This window comes from Thermomyces dupontii, assembly GCF_041956625.1.
Source record: "Thermomyces dupontii strain NRRL 2155 unplaced genomic scaffold VTN31scaffold_2, whole genome shotgun sequence".
NCBI lineage: Eukaryota > Fungi > Ascomycota > Eurotiomycetes > Eurotiales > Trichocomaceae > Thermomyces > Thermomyces dupontii.
Window position 1 is genome coordinate 1,242,510 of NW_027192308.1, and position 16,585 is coordinate 1,259,094.

At 54.6% G+C, this 16,585-nt stretch overlaps 4 protein-coding genes across 4 annotated transcripts; all 4 read left to right on the plus strand.

The window, feature by feature from the left end:
• Positions 1 to 784: 784 nt before the first annotated feature.
• On the plus strand, positions 785 to 6,136 carry VTN31DRAFT_2817 (uncharacterized protein; the record flags this gene model as incomplete). The annotated part of the gene is made up of 8 exons (XM_069403027.1): positions 785 to 882; positions 968 to 1,670; positions 1,966 to 2,066; positions 2,131 to 2,677; positions 2,729 to 2,806; positions 2,861 to 3,316; positions 3,366 to 4,223; positions 4,286 to 6,136. 8 exons carry the CDS (start codon positions 785 to 787, stop codon positions 6,134 to 6,136), a joined length of 4,692 nt encoding a protein of 1,563 aa, XP_069262250.1.
• A 912-nt stretch (positions 6,137 to 7,048) lies between these two features.
• VTN31DRAFT_2818 (uncharacterized protein) lies at positions 7,049 to 8,774 on the plus strand (the record flags this gene model as incomplete). The annotated part of the gene is made up of 3 exons (XM_069403028.1): positions 7,049 to 7,191; positions 7,270 to 7,510; positions 7,587 to 8,774. 3 exons carry the CDS (start codon positions 7,049 to 7,051, stop codon positions 8,772 to 8,774), a joined length of 1,572 nt encoding a protein of 523 aa, XP_069262251.1.
• Positions 8,775 to 11,341: 2,567 nt separating this feature from the next.
• On the plus strand, positions 11,342 to 11,960 carry VTN31DRAFT_2819 (uncharacterized protein; the record flags this gene model as incomplete). The annotated part of the gene is made up of 2 exons (XM_069403029.1): positions 11,342 to 11,467; positions 11,511 to 11,960. The coding sequence occupies 2 exons, from the start codon at positions 11,342 to 11,344 to the stop codon at positions 11,958 to 11,960; spliced, it is 576 nt and encodes a 191-aa protein (XP_069262252.1).
• Positions 11,961 to 12,035: 75 nt separating this feature from the next.
• Positions 12,036 to 13,701, plus strand: VTN31DRAFT_2820 (uncharacterized protein; the record flags this gene model as incomplete). Its single annotated transcript, XM_069403031.1, has 2 exons — positions 12,036 to 12,216; positions 12,272 to 13,701. The coding sequence occupies 2 exons, from the start codon at positions 12,036 to 12,038 to the stop codon at positions 13,699 to 13,701; spliced, it is 1,611 nt and encodes a 536-aa protein (XP_069262253.1).
• Positions 13,702 to 16,585: the final 2,884 nt, after the last annotated feature.

Below are 16,585 nucleotides of genomic sequence, written 5' to 3' on the forward strand. Positions count from 1 at the left end.
CTCTACTAGATGAACTTCACTTTGCTACCAAACTGTTGGGCGGATCGATTTGGTCTTGTTCTCACTGGCATGATGAGACAGGGTCTCTCGTTCTATTGATGTGAAGTGCAGAGTCTACAAGTTTGCCTTCTTGAGGGCTCTTATTCCCAATCAAAGTCAAAGGTAGTATTCAACAATGGTTCTGTTCTCATCTGTAGTAGTAGTAGTAGCTCATTACAAGTACTTCTGCTCTCTGTCATTTTGGTACCTCTCAAGCTTGATGGCGTCATATCCGGATGGCCTCCCGGAACAACATTTTGCCGGCGCTAAACTTTTTCTGGCCATCTCCGGTTCTGCCTCTCTTCACCGCCTCCGGAATCGCTCGTTCTTCTGGGATGCAGGATTCACGAATCTATCCAGACCCAGGAGAACCTTGACTCTTCTGTCCCCGGTGCAACTGGTGCTGTCTTTTCCTGGAGACCAGGGTCATCAGATGCTTTGCTTGTCTCGGAGTCTTTGACTCGACTCGATCCTCGATCTCGGCTTTTGCTGTCTCCTCATTCTGCCGGATTTTTGCTTCAAGTTTCCCCCCTCTTCTCCAAGCCAGCTCTATACATCTCGGACAACGCAGCGATGTTTCCGTCGGAGCGCTCTGCTCGCTAGAAAAAAAAAAAAACGTCAGATTGCTTTGGTTCTCGCTTCTTGTCTGGGTGTTTGGTTCTTTGCACCGGGAACGTCTCTTGTGGTGAGCTTCTTATCGATTGCCTCTGCGTGATCTCGCCTTCCGGTTTGTCGCCAGCTTGATATGAATCCGCCATCCGGCAACGACAACTGGCATTCTTCTGCTGGAGGTCCGCCGTCGCACCCGGCTATGGATCAGCCGAGGCCTCTGGGATCTTTTGGGTAAGTGTGTCGGCGTTCCGGGAATTCAGCCCGCGTTCATCGATCATGCCTCGAGGAATATAGGCTGACTGCCCTCGTTTCCCAGGCAAAATGCTCAACAGGGTCCCTCGTCACAACAGAATGCGCCCGTCCTGCCCCCTCCGTCCGGTGGCCCCTTTCACGCTGGCAGCCAGCCCTCCAGTCACTCATTACCAGGTCTCGCTGATTTGACCCAGGGCCCTGGTGGACCACACCAGCCCCCGCATTATAGCCAACATGGGCAATCATCGCACGGACACTCGCTGCCGGGCATCAATCAGGCCATGCAGCACCCCTCGCCCCAGCTAAATCGTGACCGCGAGCGCGACTCGAGGGATCGCGAGATGCTGGAGCGGCAGCGCCAGGAGGAGATGGCTCACCGTGAACGCGAGCAGCGCGAACGGGAGCGGGAACAAATGGAGCGGCGTCAGCGGGAGCAGCAACAGCACCATCCCGTCCAGAGCCACACCGGTTCAATCCCGATTCATCAGCCGGTGGCGTCTAAGGTGCCGAACTCCATCCATGGCCCCAATGGATTGCTCTCGAACATGGGCGGGAATGCGCCGGCGAGCCAGTCGATGAACACCATGCAGTCGGGTGGGCCCGGCGGGTTGTACTCCTCCCATCAGGAAAACTCTTCCCGTCCGTACATGCAGCATGCTCAGGGACCGCCCTCGCAACAAATGATGGGCTATAACGGGAATGCCGGCCCGTCGCAGGGTCACGGTAATGCTGCTGCTCTGGCGCAAGGCCAGCAGCCGATCCTGAATGTAAGTTAGAAAACCCTCTCTTTCGATCCCCGTGCATTCTGGCAACAGACCGCCTTGGCGTGTTCTCTGGTGGGAAAGCAAACCATCCATTTCCTGATCACATGACGCGTGTGAATAACGGCGCTCGCTTGCTCGGTTTTTCTCTCGAGTGTGATTCGAGTCTTCCACGAAACCGGCTGGCGATCGTCGTTCTCATCCCACCATGGACGATACCGTGATTGTTCATCGCTGTCATTCCATCATGAGGACGCCGAGTCCGGTTTCCAAACCTGTGCTGATGACATCGATGTATCAGGACGCTCTTAGCTACCTTGACCAGGTCAAGGTGCAATTTTCTGAACAGCCGGATGTGTACAACCGGTTCTTGGACATCATGAAGGATTTCAAGAGCCAGGCGTACGTAGACTCGTCGAATCCCTCGTTTCTTGCCATATTTGTTGGGTCTACTGACAAGCTCTAGCATCGACACACCTGGAGTGATTCAGCGCGTCTCTGCGTTGTTCAATGGTCATCCGGCTCTCATCCAGGGTTTCAACACCTTCCTGCCTCCCGGATACCGCATTGAGTGCGGAACCGAGGACAACCCAGATGCAATCCGGGTGACCACTCCTTCTGGAACCAACACCCTCTCCATGTCTCGTAATCGCCCCTATGAGACTGTGGGAGAACCTGGTGGGCTTGCTCCGCCGGGCCGTGACTATTACGACGCCCCGAGGCCCGGCTGGCAGCAGCCTCAGCACCACCAGCAGCAGGGTGGCCTGGGTGGTTCGTATTCTCCAGGAAACCGCGTGGTCGGAGGCGGTCTCTATGGGCAGCAACAGTCCCAGGGTCAGCCGCAGGACCACCACTATGAATACCAGGGTCAGCAGGAGCATCAGGCGTCTGCTAGTGCTGCGCCGATGCATCAGCAGGACCAGCGCGGTGTGTCTCAGCTTCAGAACGCTGCTGCGGCCTCAGCTGGGCGTCCTTCGATGATGCAGACGTCTTCCGCTCCGGCTGCTGGCGGGGTAAACCAGCCGATGAACAACCTGGCCGGTGTGGGTTCTAACGTGCTGCAGGGCGGTTCGCAGTCAGAGCTGAACAAGCGAGGGCCTGTTGAGTTCAACCATGCGATCAGTTACGTGAATAAGATCAAGGTAAATGAAGGCCATGTATAGCTGCCTGGCGTGCCGACGCTAACTCTCTGCTAGAATCGCTTCTCAAACGCCCCGGAAATCTACAAGCAGTTCTTGGAGATCCTGCAAACGTACCAGCGCGAGTCAAAGCCCATCCAGGATGTGTATGCGCAGGTGACCAACCTCTTCAACTCCGCTCCGGACCTGCTGGAGGACTTTAAGCAGTTCCTGCCAGAATCTGCTGCCCAAGCCAAGCAGCAGCCACCGCCTGGGCGTGCGTCCATCGACGAGCCGGCGCCGACGAGCAATACCCGTGGTGAACCGTACCCGGGAACAACCGCTCAGTCTCACACCCCTGGCCGCGACGTCAAGATGCCTCCTCTGGGCCAGTTCAACGTCAAGGACACTGGCAAGGAGAGCAAGAAGCGCCGTGGTGGTCCCGGTGCTGCCACTTCTGTCGTGGCTGACTCCGCCAGAATGGGAGACTATGCCAACCGAGCGGGCAGCGTCCAGGCGGGTAGTTTGAACAAGGTTAGTGGTCTTCCCTCTTTTAGTTTAGGCATTACTAACTTGAGTCTAGAGGGCCAAAGTTTCTCATACAAAGCCTGGCCCGGAAGGACAGCCCCCGTCACCTACTCTGGTGCCTGCGCTGCCTGAACCCATTCCGCCGACTTTCTCCCTGACTCCCACTCATGACGAGTTTGCCTTCTTTGACCGGGTGAAGAAGTTTATCGGCAACAAGCAGACCTTTGGGGAGTTTCTCAAACTGTGCAACCTGTATTCAACTGATCTTATCGATCGCCACGTGCTGGTCAAGAGGGCTGCCGGGTATATCGGCTCGAATCCGGAGCTGATGTCGTGGTTCAAGCGCTTTATGCATATTGAAGAGCCCGAGGATCGCGTCATCGATCTGAAACCGAAGCAGGAATCCGGCGTGGTCAACCTGTCTCACTGCCGGTCCTTGGGTCCCAGCTACCGCCTGCTGCCCAAGCGTGAGCGGCAGAAGCCCTGCAGTGGCCGTGATGAGCTCTGCCGTAGTGTGCTGAATGATGAATGGGCGTCTCACCCGACCTGGGAATCCGAGGACTCGGGCTTCGTGGCGCATCGCAAGAACCAGTACGAGGACGCTCTCCACCGCATCGAGGAGGATCGCCACGACTATGACCATCACATTGAGGCTTGCACGCGGACTATCCAGCTCATCGAGCCGATTGTCCAGCAGTTCACAGTCATGTCGGAGGCGGAGCGTGCTGCGTTCAAGCTGCCTCCGGGGCTTGGTGGCCAGAGCGAGTCCATCTACAAGCGCGTGATCAAGAAGGTCTACGATCGGCAGCATGGTGAGAGGATCATCAAGGACATGTTTGAGCGGCCGTGCCATGTGCTGCCGATTCTGCTCTACCGCTTGAAACAGAAGTGTGAGGAGTGGAAGGCCAGCCAGGTGAGTTTGATTCTCGTTGGTCCTGTGAGGCGTACTTTTTTCTTTTCTGACGGAGGAACTAGCGCGAGTGGGACAAAGTCTGGCGCGAGCAGATGCAAAAGGCTTTCTGGCGCAGTCTCGATCACCAGGCCATCACCAACAAGGGGCAGGACAAGAAGCTCTTCTCGGTCAAACACATTCAGAATGAGATCCAGGCCAAGTTCGAGGAGAGCCGCAACATCCGCAAGAGCGGCTACCAGGTCCCCAAGCACCAATTTGAATTTGAGTTCGCCGACTTTGGGGTTATCGTTGATGCCACGCATCTGCTGTTGACCTTTATTGATCGCAACTCTGGCAGCTTCGGGGCGGACCCGCAAAGGGTGATGGCCTTTATCAAGGACTTTATTCCCATCTTCTTCGGCATGGACCGGGATACCTTTCACATGTACATGAACGAAGTGCTCAGCGGCACGCCGGGCGAGGAGATGGATGAGGATGCGATAGCAGTGGATGATTCGTCGACCACGCGCAGCCGCCCGAGCCAGGTGAACAAGAAGCTCGAGCTCCTGCGGGACGTCCTCGAGCGCCGTGCGGACAAGGAGTCGGTGCCTGTCAGTCCGGCGGCTACTCCGCGCGATGCGGTGCTCGTGCCGTCGACGCCGATCCCGGACCCCACGGAAACCTTCAACGTGGCGGACCTCAAGTGGATGGAGCATCCCGGCGAGGGCAACTTCAATCTGCAGCGGGAGTACACGCTGAACCAGTCGTACGAGAAGAAGGTCCACCATCTGTACTGCAACTTGAACATTTACTGCTTCATCCGGACATTTGAGCTGCTCTACGGCCGTTTGCTGAAGATCAAGCTGCACGAGAAGGAGGCGCACGAGGACGTGCGGCGCGCACTGCTGCCCAAGGCGGCACACGATCTCGGGCTGATCGACAAGCTGCCGACGGACTTTTTCTACGACTGCGACCCCAAGGCCAACTTCTACCAGCAGATTGTACGCATGTGCGAGGAGGTCATCAAGGGTGACCTGGAACAGTCGCACCTGGAGGAGACGCTGCGGCGGTACTATCTCAAGAGCGGGTACCAGCTGTACAACCTTGACCGGATCTTTGGCGGCATTGCGCGCTTCGCGGCGGGCGTTTTCAACAGCGACCCCAAGGACCGCAGCGCGGACATTGTCAACCTGTTCTTCAAGGAGCGCGACCGCGAGGAGACGACTCATCACCAGGAGATCCAGTACCGGAAGCAGGTGGAGCGTATGGTCAAGGAGGGTGACATTTACCGCGTGACCTGGAACCCGTTGAACCATAAGGTCTATGTTCAATTGATGACTGCTGAAGACAGCACGCTGGACAACGAGGAGTTGAGCCAGGAGGCGCGGTGGTCGTACTACGTGTCAGCATACACCATGCGGGACCCCACTGAGGGCGTGCCGTTTTCTCGGATGCGGATGCCGTTCCTGCGGCGGAACCTTCCCGGCAAGTTGGACCAGGAAGAAGAGTACGAGCGGTTCTACCGTCGGCTGGTCAGCCACGATGGTCTGGTGATCCGCATTTGCGCCAACAGCTACCACATCCTGTACGAGCCGGGCAGCTACGACTGGTGGTGGCGGCCGTCCTCTCCGGCGCATGCCAGCGAAGAAGAGGCTGGTGGAGAGGAGGCGCAGGCGCGGGCTGCCAAGGACCGGGCGGCGGTTGAGGAGCGCCGTCGCGACCGGTTCTGGCAAAAGTACGTCAACAACCCGGAATGGGCCAAGGGGCTCAGCAAGGACGAGGTGGACCAGTCCAACCAGCAGTTCCGGGCCTGGGTCAAGGGCGCTGCGGAGGAGGACAAGGACTCGAAAGAGGCGCGTAAGGAGGAGCCCGCCGCCGCGGCGGAGGAGACCAAGGACACGGAGATGACGGAGGCGGAGCCTGTCGAGTCATGATTCTACGCAGTGGTGTTTTTGTTTTGTTTCTTCATTTGAATTGCTTATGTATTGTGATGAAAGACGCTCCATCGACGGCATGTATTGATTGACTGGCGGATCCAACAGGATGGCTTTACAGCGTCTGGGGGGCGTTTGACGGAACGACTGGGATCAGAACGGGATCAAATATGAACTGGGTTGTTTTTCTCATCTCCTTATTGTCTATAAATTAGTGAATGTATTTCAGGTTTCTTATGTATTTTTTTTTTTCTATTAACTATTTTATTTTCCTGTCCATGTATCGAACCCAGAGGGGTTGCAGTTCCAAAGATGTTTGGGTAAGCCGATGGTTCCGTGTGCCCGACGGGTTAACCGGGCCATAGCCGAGTGGCCAGTCAGTGGCGTTTGGTGCCGATCATGAGGTTCGACTCGGGCCGAGAAGCCGATCTAGACTTCCACAGGCATTCCAAGTACAGTATAATATGAAAAGGACAAAATTTTGACTGCAAAACAATGCATTATTGCGAGAGATCTGTAGAACTGCACACTGACTGACGCTTCCAGCTCAGGTTCAGCAAGCCCAAGTTTAGCGGGAGAATGAGAGAGAACGGGGGTTATGGGTGACGTCATAAACATCAGATCTGATATGACGAAGTGATCTGATCTGAGAGCTCATACTGTAGATGAAAGATTTTCAGTTTCCATTGACATGTGGTTCACAATAATAACCCAATAATCGTACTCATTGACCCATTCCTTTACCATATATATAACCCGTCTCCATTCGCCCGTTCTTACCGACGGGTCTCTCGCCCTTTTTTTTTTTTTTTTCTTTGCACTCCACGGTATAGATAGTACAATTCTTCCTTATACATACCCCGTCAGCAAGAAGAAGAAAGAAAAAGAGAGAGAGAGAGACTAGAGAAAAGAATGTCCGCCTCTGCAATTCTCAAGAGCCGCATTCGGCGGCCCTCAATGCTCAGCAAGCTCGCCAAAGCTGAGGATCTGATCGAGCTGTTCCCCAATGGCTCCTATATTGGCTGGTCCGGGTTTACCGGTGTGGGATACCCCAAGTTCGTACTCGGTATTCCCCTTTTTGCGTTTTGACTTGGCTTGTTGCTGACCGGGGGGGGGGCGCGGTTGTTGAATAGGAAAGTTCCCACCGCACTCGCCGACCATGTCGAGAAGAATAACCTTCAGGGGAAACTCCGGTACAACCTCTTCGTCGGCGCGTCGTCGGGCGCGGAGACGGAGAACCGCTGGGCAAGACTGGATATGATTGAGCGGCGGAGTCCGCATCAGGTGGGCAAGGATATTGCGCGAGGGATCAATGAAGGGAGGATCAAGTTTTTTGATAAGCATTTGAGTATGTTTCCGTCGGATTTGGTATATGTAAGTTTTTTTCTTTTTTTTATGTTTTCCCGTTCTCGCCAATCCTGAAGGGTTGAGGTTAATAATGGTGTACTAGGGATGGTATACTCGAAACCGACCGCATAATCGGCTCGACGTGGCGGTTGTCGAGGCCACGGCTATCACCGAGGACGGTGGGATCATTCCCGGCGCGTCGGTCGGCGCGACACCGGAGTTGGTGCAGATGGCGGACAAGGTGGTGATCGAGGTCAACACGGCAACTCCCTCGTTCGAAGGATTGCACGACATCAGCTTATCGGACAAGCCACCGCGGCGCAAGCCATATCTGATCATGGCACCCGAGGACCGCATCGGCACGCCGCACATCCCCGTGGACCCGGAGCGGGTGGTGGCCGTCGTGGAATCGGACTATCCGGACGCGACGCAGCCCAACGCGCCTGAGGACGAGACGTCGCAGAGGATCGCCAACAACCTGATCGAGTTCCTCAAGCACGAGGTCAACCACGGCCGCTTGCCGCCCAACCTGCTGCCGATCCAGTCCGGCATCGGCAACATCGCCAACGCGGTCATCGGGGGGCTCAGCCGCGGCGCCAACTTCCGCAACCTCAAGGTGTGGACGGAGGTGCTGCAGGATTCGTTCCTGGATCTGTTTGACAGCGGGCATCTGGACTTTGCCACCGCCACGTCGATCCGGTTCTCGCCGGATGGATTCAAGCGCTTCTACGACGGCTGGGAGCGCTACTCGCCGCGGCTGCTGCTGCGCTCGCAGCAGGTGTCCAACTCGCCCGAGATCATCCGGCGGCTGGGCGTCATCGGCATGAACACCCCCGTCGAGGTGGACATCTACGCGCACGCAAACTCCACCTGCGTCATGGCCTCACGCATGCTCAACGGCCTCGGCGGCTCGGCGGATTTCCTGCGCAGCGCCAAGTACAGCATCATGCACACGCCGTCGACCCGTCCCACCAAATCGGACCCGACGGGCATCACCTGCATCGTGCCCATGTGCACCCATGTTGATCAGACGGAGCACGATCTCGACGTGGTCGTGACCGAGCAAGGGTTGGCCGATGTCCGCGGCCTGTCTCCGCGTGAGCGGGCCCGCGTCATTATCGAGAAATGCGCCCATCCGGATTACAAGCCCATCCTGCAGGACTACTTTGATCGGGCCGAGTACGAGTGTCTCAAGAAGGGCATGGGCCATGAGCCGCACATCTTGGCCCAGGCGTTCAAGCTGCACCAGAATCTGGAGGAGAAGGGCACGATGAAGATTGATTCATGGTAAAATCTAATTACTTAATTCATCTAATCATGTATTGTTAGCTATCGACAAATCGGAAAAAAAATAAAGCTACTTATTTGAAGAAGCATCACCTGTCCTCGTCCACTTCGGCGCCGAACGTCCAGCCCCGATGTTCAAATCACCTGATCCGCTCTCTCTTGGGACCCAGCTGGTTGCCGAAAAAGGAAACCATCAAACGTCAAGTACACCGCAGAAGCATTCAATCATCTTCCACTTTTCCCGAGGGAAGGTCTTCAGATCAGATCAGATCATGTAGGAACGAAAACGGCCGAATCCGAGAGATATTCCAATGTCATCCACACATGTATCTATATAAGAACCCAGAAGCATCAAGAGTTGAATGTAGACATCTTCATCCAGCATCAGTCGAAACATCATCAGATCTCGTCTTGAAAATAATCCTAGCTCAGATTCGATCAATATGACCGCGCAGAACCAACACTCCAAGAAGTCGGACAAGCCACAACCTACCATCTCCGTCGACCACACCGAGAACTACTGGGTGCGCGACCCTTCGACACCCGCCCGTCGCAACGCAGCCGGTCGAGGCCTGTTTTCCGCGTTGCAGGACATGAAGCGGTACAACGTCGAGCGCGGGTGGGCGAAGCGACATTACGAGGATGAGTCGCAGGGGACAAGTGGAGGGATCTTGTCGTGGCTGTGGCGGAGATGATGATCATTCCTTTCTTTTTTCCATTGTCTTTTTGTACATTGGGTAAGTTATATCCCCGTGGTTGATGTGTTGATGTCGATGTGTGGAGTTACTGATGATGGATCAGAGATGGAGTCTAGGACCTGAAACCCCATGGCCACTGGGGGATCAAGCCGCCGGTTTGGCTTCAGTTTTCGATACCCCTGGTCCCTGTGACGAGCGAAGACCTAGTGATGTATGTCTGGTTGTTGAGCTGAAGAGCTGGAAGCAACTGACCCAAGAGTCTGTTGGTTGAATTTGTGATATGGAAGGGTCAGTGATGTGATTGGGAATGAATGTGGACGTTTGCAATGGGTGATTTCTTTTCATTTCGAGTTTTCGACAACTAGGGTTCAATTTCAGCAGCGTTAAAAAATCATGTCCAGAGGTCCAGGTCTCCAAAAGTCATAAGCCAACATCCTCGTAGACTCTCCTCGCATCGTCCTACCGTACTGCATACACCTCCATCCCAGTTATCCGGTCGTTGGACGGTGTCAACAACTGTTGCAATCTTGACTGTTGCCGTGATGCTCGATGTACGAGTAAGTTTGCGGACGCGGAGATTCAAGTTCATTCTCTGGCCGAACCAGCAAGTAAGTCGAGATGCTTGTTTCCATCAGCTTCCCACTACAGGTGAACGACAGTACCGGTAGCATTAGAGGCGGTTACCCTTTTATCGTGTCAATCTGCTCGGATCATCTGTCAGCGGGTTGCTAAGCCACCCTTGAAGCATTCCTGCGTTGCTGTTGCGCGTGTTGAGCCTTTGGCATCAGTTTCCATGCATGGGTTTGTTGAGGCTCCGCGTGAAGTTTCTCGAGAGGCACCTCGGTATGTAGGTAACAACCAGCGGGCTGGCTGGAAGGCAACTGACTGGAGTGCTTTCAGTTTCCATTTCACAGCCTACGATGGATTGCGGCTCCTCGAGAGGAGGTTATCGCTGTGGCCTTCCAAGCATCTCACATCTCACATGTCTTGCGAAGCTGGCCAGAATGTGCGAGTATAGAGCAGTCTGCATCCGAGACGTTGGCAGAACTTATTCGTGATAACTTAATCATCACATTCTCATCAATCCGCAATTCCGCATTCTGCAGGTTGCCGGGTTGCTGGGTCGGATTGGGGTTGGCCCACAAAGGACAAATTTGGCCTTTGATCCCCAGGGGTCCATACGGTCAGGACCCCGATGGCCTCTGGATTCTGGAATTCGATAAAGTTCTCAGCCTGACCGCTTGTCTCGTCGCCAGGGGCACCGTTCCGAGGAGTCCAATACATAACTCCATACGGAGTACTCCGTAGTTATAATCAGCAATGGTGGTATTTTTATGTTACAGCCTGTTTTTGAGGCGCCGGAGCCTTGGCATTTGACCTGCCCTGGCAGGGTTTGGGGCGACATTGAGGTTTGAACGATCCGAATCCTCCAGATGGCCGAAATAACTAACCTAACCTCCCAATTAATTGGCCTTGTGGAGTTTAAAAAAAATCGATCTTTGATCTCCGAGTATCAATTTCTGATCGACTGAAAATCATTGAGGATCGCAAATAATAAGGAGTGAAATGACCAAAGAGCTTACGGAGTATTTATTGGAATCACACGAAAAGGGGAATACTGTACGGGTACAGTATTTCAGTCATACGGTCCCTATTTTAGGGGGTTTCTATTAGTCTGGACCGGACCGGACAGACCGTTACAGTCAAGTCGAACAAAATGAAACGGCCAACCCGGAACCCTCTGCAGCCATCCCTCCTGTGCTTGTACTCTCCCACTACGTACATACTCTTGAGTCTCTGACAGAGTTAGGTTATGCCTTATGTAAACCAAAAAATCCATGACAGACCTGCCTGAAAACGTTAGCGCCAGGAAATGGGACCTGCAATGACTCGCAGGCCTGATTGGTCGGGCCGACCACGCCGTCTCGTTGGCCGCGTGGCCCCTCCGCCAGAACTCTGTCAGAGAGCGCATCAACGTGGACGGCGAGGCCAGCGCCACGTTGACTGATGGAGAGAAATAATGGAGTGCAAGAAAAAGAAAGAAGACTCAGGAGGAACCGCCGCCTGTCTCAAGGAAAAACAACGAACCATCCGGCTCCAAGCTGCGATGTGGTTTGCTCCGACCGCGCGCTTGGCCCGGCGGAGGCTGGCCTGGGCGGAATCTAGAGCCTGAGCAGTGGCCAATCAGCGGAGTAGGGTTCCTGAGCCGCCAAGCCCGGAGCGGCCTAGTGCAGCCCCTGAGTCTGAGCAGAGGCTGCTTGGACAAATTGGGCGGCCCCGAAGCCTCCGCTGAGAAATACACAGTTAGTTTAAAAGTCCCCCTCCCCGCTGGTCTCGCCCTTTTCCTTTTCCTCCCGAATCTTCGCCCAATTCCTCTTCTCTTCTTCTTCGCTTCCTTTATAAATACCATCGATAGGTTTCTCTCTCTCTCCCTTGACTCACTCGTTCCCTACCACCGCTTCACTCGTTTAGCGGGCTCTCCTTCTGCTTAACCCGTCCTTCTTTCCACAGAAAAAAAAAAAAAGTACTTTGCTTCCCTTCTCTTGTTCTTTCGCTCTCCTGCGAGGATGAAGGGCGCTCTCCTGTCCATCGGGGCCGCCCTCCTGGCCCCGGCCCTGGCCGACACTCACCACCGTCTGGCTCACAACTCGCTGCACCAGCGTCGTGCGAATCTGGCCGCTTCCAGCCAGGCCGAGCAGTCCTGCGGCTGCACCACTAGCGTCGTCACCTACTGGGGCGAAGCAACGAGTAGGCATTGTCCCGTATCCCGAACATGGCGAAACGTGACTAACCGCTGGACAAGTCCTCCCGGATGAGAAGCCGGTCACCAGCACCTCGACCACCACCGTCCAGTCGACCACCTATGAGACGGTGACCGTCACCCAGGATCTGCCGGTGAACTCGGTCACCGTCTTCCCCACTCCGGGCACCTACACCATCCCTGAATCCGTCTACACGGTGACCGAGGAGACCACCGTCCCCGCCCCGACCACCACCCAACTGCCTCCAGGTGAGGCCGTCTACGGTGGTGTCACGACCGTCGTGGAGCAATCCACCACCGTCGTTTGCCCCATTGCCGCCGAGGAGACCCAGGACAACACCATCACCAGCGTGATTCACACCACCACCTATGTCTGCCCCACCCCCGGCACCTACACCATTGGCGCGTCCACCACCTCGGTTTCCACGAGCACTGTCATCGTCTTCCCGACGCCTGCCGTCGTCACTCCGGGCACCTACACCCAGTCGGAGCAGACCGTGACCGTCACCGAGACCTCGTACACCTACGTCTGCCCGGCGCCCGAGACCCCGGCCCCGACTCCGGCCGAGCCCACCTCCGCCCCGGCTCCGGTGGAGACGGAGACGGAGACTCCGGCCCAGACTGAGACCCCTGCCGAGACCGAGAAGCCGGCGCCCAAGCCCTCCGGCGGCAGTGCCAGTGGCAATGGTCAGCACTTCGGCATTACCTACACCGGCTACAACAATGACTCGAGCTGCAAGTCGGCCGGCGACGTCGCCAGCGACATTGCCAAGATTGCCGAGAAGGGCTTCAAGTCCGTCCGTGTCTACTCGACCGACTGCGACCAGCTGGAGAACATTGGCTCGGCCTGCAAGAAGCACGGCCTGAAGATGGCCGTCGGTGTCTTCATTGATGACGGCGGCATTGCCGGCGCCAAGAAGCAGGTTGATGACCTGATTGCCTGGGGCCAGTGGGATCTGGTTGAGTACGTCCTGATCGGCAACGAGGCTCTGCACAACGGCAAGTGCTCTGCGGCCGACCTGGCTCAGTTCATCGCGAGCTGCAAGAAGTCGCTGTCGGCTGCCGGCTACACCGGCCCCGTCTCGACTGCCGAGACTGTCAACATCTGGCAGCAGTACGGCGAGACCCTGTGCCCCGTCGTCGACTTCCTCGGCGTCCAGGCGCAGCCCTTCTTCGATGGCAAGGTCAAGGCTTCCGAGGCCGGCCAATTCGTCAACTCCCAGATCCAGCTGGCTGAGGATGCTTGCCCGGGCAAGGAGGCCGTCAACACTGAGAGCGGCTGGCCGCACGGCGGTACCCAGAGCTTCGGCGCGTCCATCGCCAGTGTGGACCAGCAGGCTGCGGCCATCTCCTCGATCGTGAAGAACGCCAAGCACACGACTTTCCTCTTCTCCTACTCGGATGACTTGTGGAAGCCGGCGGGCATTGAGCAGAACTTTGGCTGCTTCTCGGCCGTCCCGAACCTGGCCTAAACGCGATGGGATAGAGCGACATGGGGTCACCGGGTTTCATGATTGTTTGTCTACTTTATTTGTTTGACCTAGTATCATAGTTATTTGTCTGTCTTTTACTGTCCATAGTTTCAACCAGGTGACACTTGTCGGTATTCCGAATGTACAGTATTTTGGTTCTCAAAAGTCCATGAACATTAGACGACGAGACTTGTAGATGCACGGAAACAGTTCATGGCTACCTCCGATCCGATCCTCCGAGGCAGCTCTGGAGCTTCGCCATATACCTACCCGAGAAGGGCCGCGAGATAATAATTTTTCATCCTTGACTATTGAAATTAAGGATTCCACTGAGTAGATGTAGATGCTGAAAGAGCCTCCTTCGGAGGAAGAAGGCTCTTATATACCTACCCACGGATCGAGCCCTGCTCTCCTTCAAACGGGTATCCGTCACTGGAGTTATCCACGGAGGAAAGAGTATGATCTAACAGGCGTTCGTCTAGCCCCAGGCCATGGATGTGTATTCACGTTTCTCACGTTGGACATGGTGCTGCTGTGTAATGATGATGGTGCTCTGCCTATGCCGCTCATTGGGCAGCAGATCTCTCAAGAGCAAACGGCCTATGGCCGGTCAAACATCGGTGCCGTGCGCAGTGACAAAGGTACCTTGTCTGGGTCGTTTATGACAGAAGCAAACGCACCAGTGTCAGGATGAGATGCGTGGTGATTGGATGTATTTATTACCGAGGTAACTGTGAGGACACAGCTGAAACCCTTGTGCACAGACCCAACTATGAGGGCATATCCTGGACCCGAGAAGCGTCTGCCACGCGTTGCCAGCGGATTAACACTTAATAGTTAATCCGCTGGCAACAAGGGTGGCAGATGACAATGGCGATGACCGGCCCGGTTGGTACTCCCATTTCTTTTTTCAGATTACGGATGCTGACCAGGTTGATTCTCCGATCCAAAGCGTTCGGGAGTAATGGGTTCCATGACGCGGGTCGGCCTTGCTGCGACTACAGGCCTGCCCGGTTTTGGATAGCCTCGTCTCGGGTTGTCCATCCCGGCGCGGATGACGTTTTTATTGATTTCTCTTGCTGGAAGTGGACCCAGAAGTTGCAGCCTCAGGGTTCATCTTTCAAGACTGGATTGAGTTGAAAGTCGGGTGAGAACCTATCCATCTCATCATCGTTTCTCTTATGGACTCGATTCTGATCTGTATGCCAGTACTACTACGACACGTACCGTGCTTAGGTATTTCATGTCGTGGTTCCTCCTGGATTCCACCCCAGGTGGCTTCTTCGTAAGTCTCTCAAACTTCAACGCCAATGCATCTCAGGAAGGGGAATACAAACTGACCTGGTTGGCACGCTGGGGAAGGGAAAGATGGCGGTAAATTACTTTACCTGCCTGCCTCCAGCAATGAGTGGAAGTGGCTCGATGCCGAAAAACGATCCATGGCATCTTTAATTCTTCTATTAGCAAATGCATGTATTGCATTGCAATACAGGCAATACAACAACGTCGTGAATCCGGCGATACACAGGGACATATGATTCAATCACAACTCTCCTCGGCCGAATCCATGCGAGCACTACATACTACAGTACTTTTCTACGACTTCCCTCCTCTGTCACGTGCACCTCTGATCGGTGCATCCGTTGTATGTGTCTCTCTATTATCATCAGGATCTCCAGATGTGTCTGCATTGTCTTGCATGCTCTCCATTTCCTTCGTTTATATGCATTCCTCCCGTACATACAACCTCATGTCACGCCAGCCATAGGCCGCACGTGACAGCGTTTGGCATGAAAGGTGCCGCGCAGAGAAAATACTCAATCTCCTTATCTCAAGAACTTGGAGCAGTTCGTCAATCGGATATCATGGCGCTGCTGGCTCCTACGAGTAGTAGGTGAGTCAAGACCTGCTGCTACTGCCATTCTGATCATCGCCACGGTCATGCTGACCGATCTGAGCAGGAATCAAACTCAAAACGTACTCAGAAACTGTACGGGTACATAAATTTATTTCTCTATTCCACCATTTCCGTGGGCGGCCAACCGGCCAAAGAAAGACAGGAACAAAAAGACGTCCGAATCTGCATTGGCGGGTCTCGCTCATATTTGAGAGTTTATAAAAGAGCCGGAAGTGGCGGCTCATGGTATATTATACCAAAACCAAAGCCGCTCCCTGCAATGCTGGCTAGGTACTGGGGGGAGACTGCCATGGCCACTTCGGCCAAGGTACGTTTTCCTTCAGTACCTGGTGTGGAGGAGTTGAGTACTTGGTTTTGCTCACTTCGCTATGTGCGTGGTTGGTGTTTGAAATTGATGAATTGCGCACATTTCTTAGGTATCTTTGTTTATTATCATGTGTCTGCCTGACGTTCCTTTGTCTATGTACTTACCTAATCTATGTGCATATATAGAGGTTACTCTCTATCCCCTCTGGTGTAGGGAGTACACTAGAGAGCGGGAACCAAGCAGTTGACATCAGTCTGTCAGTCAGGATTGCTCGTCTATTTCCTCAGGCACTCGCCACATGTGTCACAACCTGTCAAAACTCAACAGTTGGACGACCCTGGTCGTCGACATTTTGCCCCCCGTTGATGTTTATCGGAATTCGGACAGGGAATACCGCAATGGAAGCAGTGTAAATCGTCATAGTGCAGCGTGCCCAGCGTTCCTGTTATCATTCTAACCCTTCATCCCCATTACCTTGGGTTGACAAACATAGGACTCCACGGGCAACGTGGGATAGCTAGTAGTACACTTTTTTTTCTTCCTGCATAGCGCGGACCTTGCATATGAGAGGTTGGCACCAGGTTTTGAAGACATCACAGATTCCGTTAGAACTAACCTCCATTCTGTGCCGTCACCTGTAACTACAGAGTGATACACTG